This window comes from Agelaius phoeniceus, chromosome 2, assembly GCF_051311805.1.
Source record: "Agelaius phoeniceus isolate bAgePho1 chromosome 2, bAgePho1.hap1, whole genome shotgun sequence".
Classification (NCBI taxonomy): domain Eukaryota; kingdom Metazoa; phylum Chordata; class Aves; order Passeriformes; family Icteridae; genus Agelaius; species Agelaius phoeniceus.
In genome coordinates, this window is record NC_135266.1 from 24,264,777 (window position 1) to 24,277,824 (window position 13,048).

Consider the following 13,048-nt stretch of genomic DNA (forward strand, 5'->3'; position numbering starts at 1 on the left):
TATGGAAATAATATTTTCTGCCCTACTAAAGAAATGGCATAACATAGGAACATTGGAAATATTAACTCTTGAGGAGGGTGTAGTTGCATGCCTGTTTAAGGAAGGAGGATTTATAAGTCTTTACTCACTTTAAACCTGAAGTAGAGAGAGTATCTCCATATTTGGTCAGCAATTTAGGTATTTAAAAAAAGGCTCTTAGTTTTGAGCCTCTATTTTTAATGGTCTCTCTGGATGAGGACAAGTGTGTGCTTCAGTATGAGATTTGTGGATCTGAGAGAGCAGAAAAGAATGGTTCACTTTTTATTGTTCATCCACTTTAAATGTACAGTGAAAATGGAGTTTCAATATATCCTTGGGAGAAAGAAAACAGATACAGAAAATGTATTGAGAGGAAAGAGGTGGTGGCTATGAGACTGGTGACAGATTCACAGAAGAGCCTTGAGACAAATCTCTGTCCTTCCTGTAGGACAGACATCTCAGTGGAACCCACTCACAACTTAAAATTTCTTTGCAGTTGTTTGCACAAGTACATCCCAGATCTTAACTAAGAATTAAGCTCAAGATTTCAGATGATGAAGACAGAGCCACCTGTGCTCCTACTCAGGAAATAATATTGGCAGCTATTTTCATGGAGAGAGGCCTTTTAAAAGGGTTTTTCATGCCAGTTTGATGAAGACAGGGTTGCAATGCTGGTGTGGAGTCCCCGGGTACTGCCAGGCACTGCTGCTGTACAGGTCTGTTCAAGGAATGAGCACTGTGAGTTAGTCAGTGCTTTGGTTCAGACTGAAAAGGTTATAAAGGCAATAAAGACCATGGGGAAAAGTGCTGAATTTTCACACTTGAGCGAGCACCAGTGTGAAGGGCTGTGGGTTTGCCTGCACCTATAAGCCTGTTTTCATTTCAAAGGGGTTTGATACATGTAACTGGGAGTAGAGTGTGGCTCCAAATATTGTTTTAAAGATTATGCTGCATCAGTGATCTGACAATGCACTGGAAAGGTTAAACTGAGTGCAGATCATTTAGCTTTGGTATGATGATTAATTTCAAGTGCTATCAGTTATGAATACTAGTTTCAAGTATTTACTGAAATAGCCAATATATATCGCATGTGATTTTTAAAAAGTAAAATAAAAGCAGTTAACTGTGATTTTGCTCCCCAATAAACTAAGGTGATTGTGACCTTGACATGGCTCTTTCCTCAAGCCCTCCCCTCTCATATGTACAAAACTGACATGCTCATCTGTACACTTGAAGTCCTTGATGCTGTTGATATTTACTGTTCATTTTGCTTTACAGGCTTAGCTATTAAAACAGGTGAGATGGCAAATGCTGACATGATAGCTTTGCAGTTCCATAAGAGATTTGAATATATTATTAAATCCCCTGATGAAGATGATTAAGAATCAGCCTATTAAGAGTTCAGAATTAAGTGTACTGCTGTTATATTAGGTATATTAACTCTTGTTCCTCTTTTCTTTGATATTTCAGTGCTACGGCTGTTGAAGGATGGTGCTGACCCTCATATGCTTCTTTCCTCTGGAGGCTCCTTGCTCCATCTGGTAAGAGTGATTGAAGATTATTGTTAGTGACTGTGGATAAACAAGGTGGGAAAGTGAGTAGCAGATTTTCATCCAAAAAAGAAAGGATTAGCAGCTTTTTTTAATCTGCACTGAGCTCCACTATGGCTGTGCTTGCATCCAGCTATTAATTTTAAATAAATGGTCATTTTCAAATTGCTTACAAAAGAATGGATCATGTCATAGTGGTAGAATCGTAGTTAACAAAGGAGAATGAAGTGTTTTATTTATAAATTATCTGTGCAGCAAGAAAGAGCAAAGGAAAGACTGCTTGATTCCAAATACAGAGTTATATGGCTCAAAGGTTCACAGGTCCTATATGAAAAAACCCCCATGATTTAGCATTTTTTTTTTGTTTTTGTGATACTTTCTTGCACCAGTTTCCTACATATGGATATTTAACACATTATCTGCCTTTAGTTTATCATTATTTGCATAGTAATTCAGATTAAGTAACAAGAAGATAAAAGAAAAACAATTTGTATATAATAATGAAAGTAAAAACAAGAGGTAAGGACATGACAAGCAGACATAAAATACCATAAGAGTAGAATTTTGACATTGCTGAAGCCAGTAGAAAAACTCATAAATAATTCCTACATCTTATGATCCTGGGCTGTGATGCTTCAGTTGCAGACATGCTGTCTGTGAAACTATTTTAAGACATTTGGATCCAACTCCAAATGTCTTAAAATGTTTTCCATCCTCCATGGCCATGCTATTTAACCAAGGACTTTAGGAAATAGAGGCCAAAGTAAAGGGAAAGGGCAGTACTTCTTTGGAAGAGAGAAAATTTTAATTCTCCTTTCTCTTCTCTAACTATTTGTCTGTTGTAAAAATGCTCAACTACTCTTTAAAAATGCAGTCCAAATGAAATGTTATTTCTAGGATTCCCAAAACAGAGGCATCCCTAATCTTACCCCATCACAGAAGCCCTAGGAGACAATCTTTATCTTGATTGTGGATGATTTGACATAAGTATCAGGCATTTTAAAATAAAAGAAAGAAAAATTCATTTTCAGGGATTTTAAGTTGTTTTATCTAGTTTAGCTGATGCACAGTTTTTAACTGCAGCTAAAATCTGCAGCTGAACTGTGCCATTTTAGGTTTCTTGATGTGCATTGCACCCCAATTCACTATCACAATCATTCTCTCAACTGGTGCCTGCTGCTTCCCAGGCACACATATGCTTCCAAAGGAAGGAAAGCTTTGTGCAGTAAGAAATTTGCAGTAGAGAGCCATGTGTAACCTACTGCCTCAGTTTAGTCAGAGTTACTTGCAAGCACTCATAATTCATTTACAGGAAAATGCTCATCTCACTGGAGATAGTGGCAAACCTGAATTCAATGAAATTCGGATTTGAACCTGATTTGGGAGCAGTACAGACAGGATAGGAGAGTCATGATACAGGGAAACAAGATAAGCCAAATTTATTTTCCAGCAAGAATTGAAACTAGTAATTAACATGCACCTGTGTTATAGTCTTATAGCCCACTCAGATTCATTTTAAGTGTTAGTTTTACAATTGTGAGATTGCTTGGTCCAAAGGGGAGCTTGGTTTTTATTCTTTCCACTTGTAGGCTAAATATTTTTGTATTAGAATGGATGTAATATATACACATCTTGACATTTTTCTTAAAATCTGATTTTTCTGTTTTCCTTTTTTCATATCTGTTAACTTCCAAAATGTGATACATTTGTTTTTTTTTTTTTTTTTAGAATTATGATACTTGAAAAAGGTTCTGGTTTTGTCTGTGTAGAGATGTCATGGTTTGACGCTGGTTCAATGCCAGAGCCCCCATGAATATACACTCTCCCTGGTGTCTGCTGTGAGATGTGACCAGGAATAAGCAAAGCAGGCACCCACTTAGGAATAATGAAAAGAAAACTTTATTAACTAAACTACAACTCTAAATAAAAAGAAACACACAGGGAAAATGAAAACCTTCCAAAAACATTTTCTCCTCCCCCCACCAAATTTCCAATACATCCATCCCCCAAATCACCAACTCTCGGTCCATCACCACCCTTCAGACAATCAATTCTCAGTTCATCAAGAGGAGAGGAGTCCTTCTTGTGCCATTGGCTTCCCCTGGAAACACCATTGAAACCTCGTGTGTTTCCACGTCACTCGTGGCACCACCCAGAGAACATTTGCCATCGTGACCTCTTCCTTCCATGTCTGGTGCTCTCACCACTGCACATGGACCAGAGCTACTTCTTGGGTCGTCCTTTTAAGGATGCTTTGTCCTGTTCCAAAAAGAGCACAGTCTCTCCTTTGGGACACCTGTCCCCCTCCCCAAATTTCACCCCCTGGGGCCAAGGGGTCTCGGCACTGAACCCTCTTGGCTCTGAGCCATTGCCTCCCCCTGGATGCAATGGCTCAGAGCCTCCCCCTGGATGCAACGACTCAGATTTCTGTGTGTCACAGGAAACATGGTTCTGTCCGTGGCTATAACAAGAAAAGTCCACCTAAGGCCACTCCATCATCTCTTCCCACCTAAGATTCTTCTCTACTCTTCCTCATCTTTCACTTGCACGAACCTTCATCATACTTGCACATTTCTTCCTCTATTTCATCTCTAGCTCTCTTCTAGGAAGGTTAATGTTCTGCAAAGTTTTCATTGTCCAAAAAGGGTTAAAAACTTGGGCTCTGCCTGCTCAGGAATTCCCGCAGCGGCCGGACACCTTCTTGCTCCCCCCCCACCTCCTTCTCAGCTGTGCTGCTGGCACTTGTTATCAAGTTTCAAGGTAACACAGGCACAGGCTGTACTCTCTCTGTCTCCTGGGGGGGGCTGACCGATGCCTCCTGGAGCTTCTCCCACCCCTCCATCCTCGGGGCCTCTTCACCTCCCCTCTCTGTCCAAGGCCCGGCCTACCTCACCCAGCCTCATGGCCTCCCCTTCCCCAGACCGGCCGGCAGCAGCTGGGATGAGGGAGAGATCCGACCTCTTTCCACACCGGAACCCAAGAGAGCTTCCCCCTGTGAGTGCTCTGCTTTTAACCCCTGTGTTCTCAGAGGTGTATCCATGTCCCCAGTGGCCACACCAGGTGTGAATATTCAAATCTGAGCACCCTTTGGTGTGACCACAGCATCCCAAAAAACTCACTTCCTCTCAAACCATAACAAGAGAGTATCTCAATATGGTTGAATCTAGGCAAGCTGTGGGAACTTCAGAAATAGTCACTGAACTCTCTTTAAGTTCCATGAGTGGAGAAGTACAATAAAAAATGAGAAGGTGCCTTAGCTGCCTGTGCAGTGCAAACCACATGGTGTCAGGTCAATTCACACATGCAATCACCCACCCCCACCCTTATAAAAAAGCATGTGTGTCACAGTTTTATTCTGGAGCCTTAACTGAGCTTGTACAATTATTTCACAAAATCTATTAAACAAGAATCAAGGAGCAGCAACAAATCTAAACTGCAACTAATCACCAAAGGCTCTATGTCTATTATTAATACACAAAATGGCTCAGTGATGCATGTCATCTCTAGAACTGGTTGGTTTTGGTTTTTTTTTTTTGCTTAACAATGTCTTGAAAATATGGTTGGTATTAGATTATGCTGATCTGTAATATAAAATGTCCTACCTCTGATTTCTTAAATTTCAGCACAGAACAGCTTGATTTCAGTTATACTGATACAATGAGCGATACCGATGCAACAAAACTGTTACTACAGCTGCTGGATAAGTTACATGAGCTAAAAGAAATACATCAGAATTTAATTTCTGTTCTATAATTTAATGGTCAGTGTATTTGGAAATCATTTAGGATGGGACTGTTTTTTTATCCTGATAGAATTTAATATTAATCTTCTGGGTTATCTATATTTATGATTGCAGTGGTACATGCGGCTGCTGCATTCTGCTGAAGATCTCAGCTATATCTTGACTTCACAGTAAAATCCAGTTACACTTTTCCTTATTCTGCACTTCCTTTTGTATCCTGGCTTCCATGCCAGATTAAAATTAGTCTCCCCATGACCTCTCCCCCATGGGGAAAGAGATAGGTTCCTTCTCTAAAGAGTTACTGAGATTGTTGTGAAGCCAGAGTCAGAATCTTATCTTGAGGTGCCCTGATTGCCTTTAAAGGTATTACCCATAACCTTATGCATAAAAAGTCATAGATGTGACAGAGGAGTCACACCACAATTTCTGGGCTATTTTCTTCTTCTCTACAAAAATTGTGACCATGACCAAGGTATAGAAACGTGCGCACACACGTGCATGTACACACACACACCATCCCCTCATCCACACAATACACACCTTGCATCCCTCCACCCCACAATAACACTCTCAGTGTGCAGAGTATTCATCTGGCAAAGAGACTCAGACAGGAATCAGTATAGTTAGTGGATTGGAAATAGAAGTGAGGTATGAAGAGGGGTGTATATTACCCTGAACTGCATAAAAGGCAGAAATTCATGTATGCATGGACATAAGTATATGTGGGTGCACACGTACTTAGATACCACTACTCATGATCCTGCACAGATGCCTGTGCATTGGTTTGGAATGGCAGTATTGAACAGGAAAAAAAGCCTCATCCTTATAGTATATTCAGCAGATTTGATAGGGAAGTAGGGGATTCTGTGAGTCATGCACATGGAACGGGAAATCTCCACACAATTATTTCTATAGACTCCTCAGCTGTTCCCTACAAACACAGCAGCTTAACTACAGTGCATCATCTGCCCAATTTAAATTGTATGTAACAAATTTAGTTGTACACCGAGGAAAACAGTGTCCCTAATCTGCTCTTTTTTTCTTCCAGTGTGCTCGCTATGATAATGCATTTGCTGCAGAAATTCTTATTGACAGAGGAGTGAATGTAAATCATCAAGATGAGGATTTTTGGACATCAATGCATGTAGCCTGTGCCTGTGATAATCCTGATATTGTCCTGCTACTGCTACTAGTAAGTAGAGCAAGCCAATGCATTGTGTGCTTTAAAAGGAGACAGAATGAAGTACCCTAAGGTCTGAAACTGCTGTATGAATGCAACATATTGCTACTAATCATATCAGTGAAAACATGTACAGCATTTGGTTTTTCTTGACATTGCTTTGGTGCTCAGGAATTTTAGAAGGCAGTTTTAGGACTTCAGTGAGGATAAATTGCAAACATCAGTGTCAAGTATCTCCTATTTCTCCTGGGGTCCAGAGCTTATATCTCTGATAAGCACTCAGTCCCAAATGGGATATTCAGATAATTTCTTTTCTCCTTGTCACTTTCTGTTAAGGGTTTAGTTCTCAGACAATCTTATAAAAAGCTTCCTCTGAAAAGCAAGTATTGGCTCACTTACACTCAGTATTCATAAAAAGTGTTTGTGGACATGGTCAAAATGAGACAAATTTAATATATATATAAACAACTCTGACTTTTTAATGCTGAATTTGCACAATATAGTAATAGATATGGCATTCAGCCTTTTTAGAGAGCAGTAGTGTGCCAGGTGGCCAAGAAGGCCAAAGGGATCCTGGCCTGTATCAGCAGTAGTGTGGCCAACAGGACCAGGACAGTGATTGTCCTCCTGTACTTGGCATTGGTGAGGCCACACCTCAAATCCCGTGTTCAGTTTTGGGCCCCTCACTACAAGGAAGACACTGAGGGGCTGGAGTGAATCCAGGGAAGAGTAATGGAGCTGTGGAAGGGTCTGGAGCACAAGTCCTATGAGGAGCAGCTGAGAGAGTTGGGGTTGTATAGGATGGAGAAGAAAAGGCCCAGAGAAAACCTGAAAGAAGGTTGTAGCAAGGTGGGAGTTGGGCTCTCCCACTAGCTAGCAAGCAACAGAACAAGAAGAAATGGCCTCAAGTTGCACCTGGAGAAGTTTAGATTGCATATTTGGAAAAAATTTCTGTGCTGAAAGAGTAGTCAACATTGGAATAGGCTGCCTATGGAAGTGGCAGAGTCAACACCCCTGGAAGTATTGAAAAGGTGTGCAGATGTGCCAGATATGGACATGGTTTAGTGGTGGACTTGGCAGTGCTGAGGTAAAGGTTGGACTCGATGATCTGAAATGTCCTTTCCACCCTAAATGATTCTCTGGTTCTGTTTTGTGCTTCCTTTCCTAGGACCAAAAACTCTAGGTTTATGCAATGGTAATAATGCAGCTCTTTCCCTCGGTTCATGTGATCTTGCTCTTTAAAACAGTGCAGAAACAGTTCACTGTCTGACTTAAAGTTTTTAGTCTTTTGATATAATTTTAAAATGTTTATGTTTTAAATAGGTCATTGCAAGGCCAGAGTTTCTTGTCATGCTTATAATTGTATTTCATTGTTACGTGTAAAGGGAAGGGAGATATATTTTTAGACTGTATAATTGATAATACATTTCATGAAATCTTTTTGGGAGATTATTTAGTCCATTCCCTCTGCTAGACAAGAGCTAGGAACACCAGCTTGCCCAGGACCAAATCTTCAAGGATGGAAAGTCCACAAACTCACTGGGCAACCTGTACAGTAAAAAAAAACCACAAAAAAGCAAACAAACCAAAACAACAAAAAAAAGGATCAGATACATCTGGCTTTAAACATTGTCATTACTCCTGGCAAATAAAGGATAAAATTTCCAGGTAATGTTTTATCTCTTGTATTACCTCAACCTGTCCAGTGTAGATACCTCTGAAGCCTACGTATCCTTTGTATTCTGCATGTACTCCTAGAGTGATAAACAAATTAGAACAGCAGTTTATTTATAAAAAACTCTTGTACTGTGGGAAACTCTTGTAATGGGGGGAATTTTCAGAAATTCTGATTACAGTGCTGTTGTCATCAATGGGAACAGTTTAGGTTATAGAGGGCATTTGTAAAATTTTCCTTGACCATTTTTTCAAGAAGCTCAATCTAATCAAACTTCAAATATTGCTGTACAGTGTTATACCCAAAATAATTTTCTTGTGCCTATCATTTGAATGTTTTTGACTTGGTCCCTGTTTGTTACAAGCTGCCTTCATCTGAAGGTTCTAATTATTTTCTGATAACTTGGTTACCTAATACATTAAAATTCCAATAAGCAGAGGTACACATGTAGATTTTTGCAGATAAAGTTTGAATTGTCCATATTATTTCCAATAACTTCCGGTAAATCTGCCCACATTTAGGTGTCAGAACTTCTAAAGGCAAAGTTTCCTTGACTAGATAAATAATATCTTTATACTCTCCCTTCTAGATTCAAAATAAAGGTTTTAAACTTTTGAGATTTAAAGATTTTTAAAGAGATGGCAGAGGAAGGAAAATATTCTTCGGTAAACTGTAGGTTTTGAACCATCACATTAATGCTCTCTTTGATAATATTTGACAATGTGAAGATGAAAATTGAGGTTGGAGAGACTTATTTTTCACAATTCTGAATTACCTTTGCGTGAGCAATTCATATTAGAAATTACTTTGCCTTGAGGTTAGTGTTTCATGGACCATGTCTAATGTGTAGCATGAACCTTGATAATGCCAATATGAGCTACAGTCAGCTTCTGTTATGCCACAGTTTTTCATTGGAAGAAAAAATAACACTTCTTGTAACCTCAGGAATTACTTTAAAATAAATATTTCTTCTGGACTGAATTTATAGCCCAGACAACACCGTATTTTCTCTTTTAAAGATGTGACTTAAAATGTAACAGCATGATCCTTTAATTGTTCAGTTCAGATTTCTGGAAAACTGTCACAGAAGCCAGTGGAGATTTCCTCATTAAGGACTTAAAACATTTCTTGAGGTGGAAGTAGGGAGAAAAAAAAAGTACATGTAGATCCCAGAAGGCTATAAATGAAGATTTGCTTAGACACTCCCAGTTTCTGACTTCACCTCACTTTTGGCGGTCTTCATTTTTCTCTGGCTGAGACAAGATGGTGACTTGTCATTCATCAGGTAAACTGTGGTGACTTGCAATTTCTTTGCTCTGGTGGATAGCAATGACAAAATCAAAGCTCATTCACTGCAAACTAGGAGGGGTTGTAGCTGTTTGCAGTGTGGTAATCTTCTGTAATGTCCTGCTGGAAGGCTACTGGAATTGTAAATACTGATTTTGAAATGGATGCAGAATGAAATGCTTGAAGCTATTTCTTTCCATAATTCCCAACACTTTACCCTGGGTGGCACAGCTTTCCAGGGACATATTTATGTCTTCTCAGTGTTGTAGCTGTCAGCAAGGGAGGGGGGCACTGGGCTGAGCAGCCAGGAGAGCCACCCCGTGTGTGCTGAGCAGTCGGTCAATGAGGAGCTCAGCCCAGGGCATCGCTGGCACGTCAGGAGGTGCAGGGATCAGAGGTGATCCATGGGGGTCTGCTGCCACACATGGCAATGACGGGGGACAGGTCACCTTCATCAGCCCCTGCTCGGCCACAGCAGCATTGTGTGCTCTCCCCGTGGCACAGGGAATTGCTCTTTGTGGATTTTGGATGAAGGAGGCTCCTGTAGCAGGTTGGGGAGAATGCTGAGGTGTCTTTTATTTAAGAACAAAGATGTGTAGGCTTATATACATTTGTGCCCACATGAAATCTCTTAAGAGTGTGAAGAGCAATGTAATCTATTGGAGTGATCTGCTTGTCTTGTCTCCCTGCCTTTTAAGCCTCAGGACTGGATGAGCTGTCAGCAGTTCTGTCCAGTTGGGGTGTGGTCTTTTTATCAATTTGGGTGCATTGCAACATTGTATTTTTATTAATTCCCTACACTTGTTCTGTATTGAATTGAAACTAGCCAAGATTTGTACCTGAGTATCCAATGTTCTTTGTTCTATGCTACCAGAGTTGCAGAATGCCCAAGCACCAGCATATTAGATGCTGGTCCTGCTTTGTTAGCTGTAGCAAGTGTTTTAATCATCTCACTGTCCTTTATATGGCTACAGCTTTAAACTTGTACCCATCCTTTGCAGTCTAATTGTTCCTCCACAAAAGACAATTTCTATCTTCAATTACTTTTAATTGATACATAAGAGAGGGTAACCTTCACTTGTGCACTGCTCAAACTACCTTCTTGTCATGACAGCTCAGCCCCACATAGTTTCTTTTTCACTCTCCCCAGGTCAGAATCACAAGGGTAAAAGTGAGAAAACTTGTGGGTTGAGATAGAGACAGTTTAATAAGGAAAGCAAAAGCTGCACACATAAGCAAAGCAAAACAAAAATTAACTCACCCTGTCCTATCAGCAGGCAGGTGTTCAGCCATCTCCAGGGAAGCTGGGCTCCACCACATGTAACAGTGTAGTGGGAAGACAAATGCCATCACTCTGAACATCCTCCTCCTTCCTCCTCCTTTCCCTGGCTTTTTATGCTGAGCATGAGGCCATATGGTGTGGAATATCCCTCTGAAGGGCTGGGGCCAGCTGTCCCAGCTCCTTTGCACCCCCAGCCTGCAGTGGTGGGGTGAGGAACAGAAATGACCTTGGATCTGTGTGAGTGCTGCTCAGTAATAGTTAAAACATCCCAGGGTTATCAACACCCCCTTCAACACAAATCCAAAACACACACTGGCTACTGGGAGGAAAATTACTCAATCCCAGCCAGAAACTGCACACATAAAGTGGAATAAACATTGATACTATTGCAGTTTTTTATATTAACTTTGGCTACTCAGGCAGTAGGGTAGGTAGATAAAAATAACGCTTTGTAGAAACTTGTATTTTCTTTTTTTTTTTTTTTTGTTTACTCTGACTGCATTATTTTTCATCATGAATTCTGTGTTTTAGAGGCTCAGCACTGGTTCACAGTCATATTGAGCTCCTACATTCAGTTCTTTTTCTCAAGATAACTATGGCTGTGTTGCAAACCACAGGTTTCTTTATGACTTGCTGTTTATTACACTAATTTCAGAGCACAGCACAGGTAATCATCATGAAGCTGTACAGTTTCACTCACACATTACAGGTTGATAACTATGATTTTTTTCTTTTCTACTGTACCTTTAATTTTGGTTTTGGGGTGGTTTTTTCCCTCCTTGCATTCCCAAAGAATCATGAAATATTTTGATGTTGACTGACCTGAGGTTGAGAGCAACAAAGAAAAAGAAAGTTGATGAGATTGTGTTTTTATAGAGTACTTCACTTAATTTTACTATGGTCAGGAGGAACCTTTTAGTGGGCAACATGAATGTTAGAGTTTCACCATCTTCAAGGCAGATCTTGTCAAATGAAACTAATAAGGTGGAGATGGTATTTTGGTGTTTGTACAGTATGTGGCACAGTAGAGATTTATTATTTATTCTTTCATAGAGCTGAAAGCATTACTGTGATAAACTTGGCACTTAATTAACTAGAAAAGAAGAGATCAGTACTAGGTCCTCAGAACATTCTTAATACATTTTTTTTTAACTGACCTTACTAGGAAAAGTAAGTGTACCTTCTGTCTGCTAACTAATTAAATGTTTCATTGTGTACTTTTTGGACCTAGAATTGAAGCAAAAAATGCAAATCTGGCATAGAAGGCTAAAAGTACAAATTAAAAAAAAAATGAGGCTGAATATTTTTTCACTCCCCTATTTAAGAACTTAGGAAAATCTGTGCTTGGCAGTGTGCAAAAGAGAATTGCCATAAAATCATTTATTAGATTTACAGCAACAATAGATGAACAGTGTCAGGTATATAGTGCTATCCACTGTATGTGTAATCCACTTTTGATTTTGGTGTAAAATCCCCTTTCCAAAACCAGATATATTTTTACTGGAAAAAATTTATATGAACTGACTTCCTGGTGGGAGTAGAAAGGAAATCTTTATGGGGCTGTAACTCTCTTTTCTGCTCCCCTATGCAGTTGAGAATGGCACATATCTGAAGTCATGTAATCAGGCAGCAGTTACATAGTTATTTTGCCCTTGTTCTTTGCAACTGCATCAGGCTGTGTTAGCAAGCAGAGATGAATTATCAAAATGCCATTATCTTTAAAACTTAAAGAAAGGTCTTTCTATTTCATAGTTCCAGAAACAATTACTTCCTCAGTGGAAGCAATTCTGCCCTCCCACTCAATCTTGCTCAGTATGACCTCCTCCTTTGAGTCAATATGGGAGGAAGCAGGGAAGGGGAAAGAATGAAGAGTGGTTAGAGGTCATGAGGAGACAGTGGCTAACAGTTTACAGTATAAATGATCATGTAGTCCAAAAGAAAAATGATTCTTCTGTCTTTCTAGAGGTGGTTACCAATATTTGTAGTAAGGAAATTTAAATAGCATTTTCTTCCGTGAAAGCTGTGGGTATCTATTTGAATTCTCTCAGTTTGCAGAGGCTGGTGGATGTGTGAGAAGTGTAGGAGGGAACTTCCAGAGAGTGTGTACTACTGGCTTATAGCCTTTTATCATTGCTAGCTGAGATAACATAAAATTAACCTAGATGAAGACCACCAATTAACTAATCTAGGTGATGCCTTTTAATGAGTTGCTGAACACCAGATGGCAACGCTCATGGGAAACTGTAGAAATATTAGTCCTTCTCCATAAAGACTGGCAAAAAGTGATGAAGCTAGCTAGTCATGCAGCACTAAA

The 13,048-nt window shown here is 39.8% G+C and overlaps 1 protein-coding gene across 4 annotated transcripts in view; it reads left to right on the forward strand.

Annotated features, from left to right (window-relative positions):
• MYO16 (myosin XVI) overlaps positions 1-13,048 on the forward strand; it is a 357,627-nt gene that overhangs the window by 116,216 nt on the left and 228,363 nt on the right. For all 4 annotated transcript variants that reach the window (XM_077173308.1, XM_077173307.1, XM_077173306.1 and 1 more), the window contains exons 3-4: positions 1,489-1,559; positions 6,359-6,502. In XM_077173308.1, the coding sequence (XP_077029423.1) occupies positions 1,489-1,559; positions 6,359-6,502 (215 nt within the window). The remainder of the gene's footprint in view (positions 1-1,488; positions 1,560-6,358; positions 6,503-13,048) is intronic.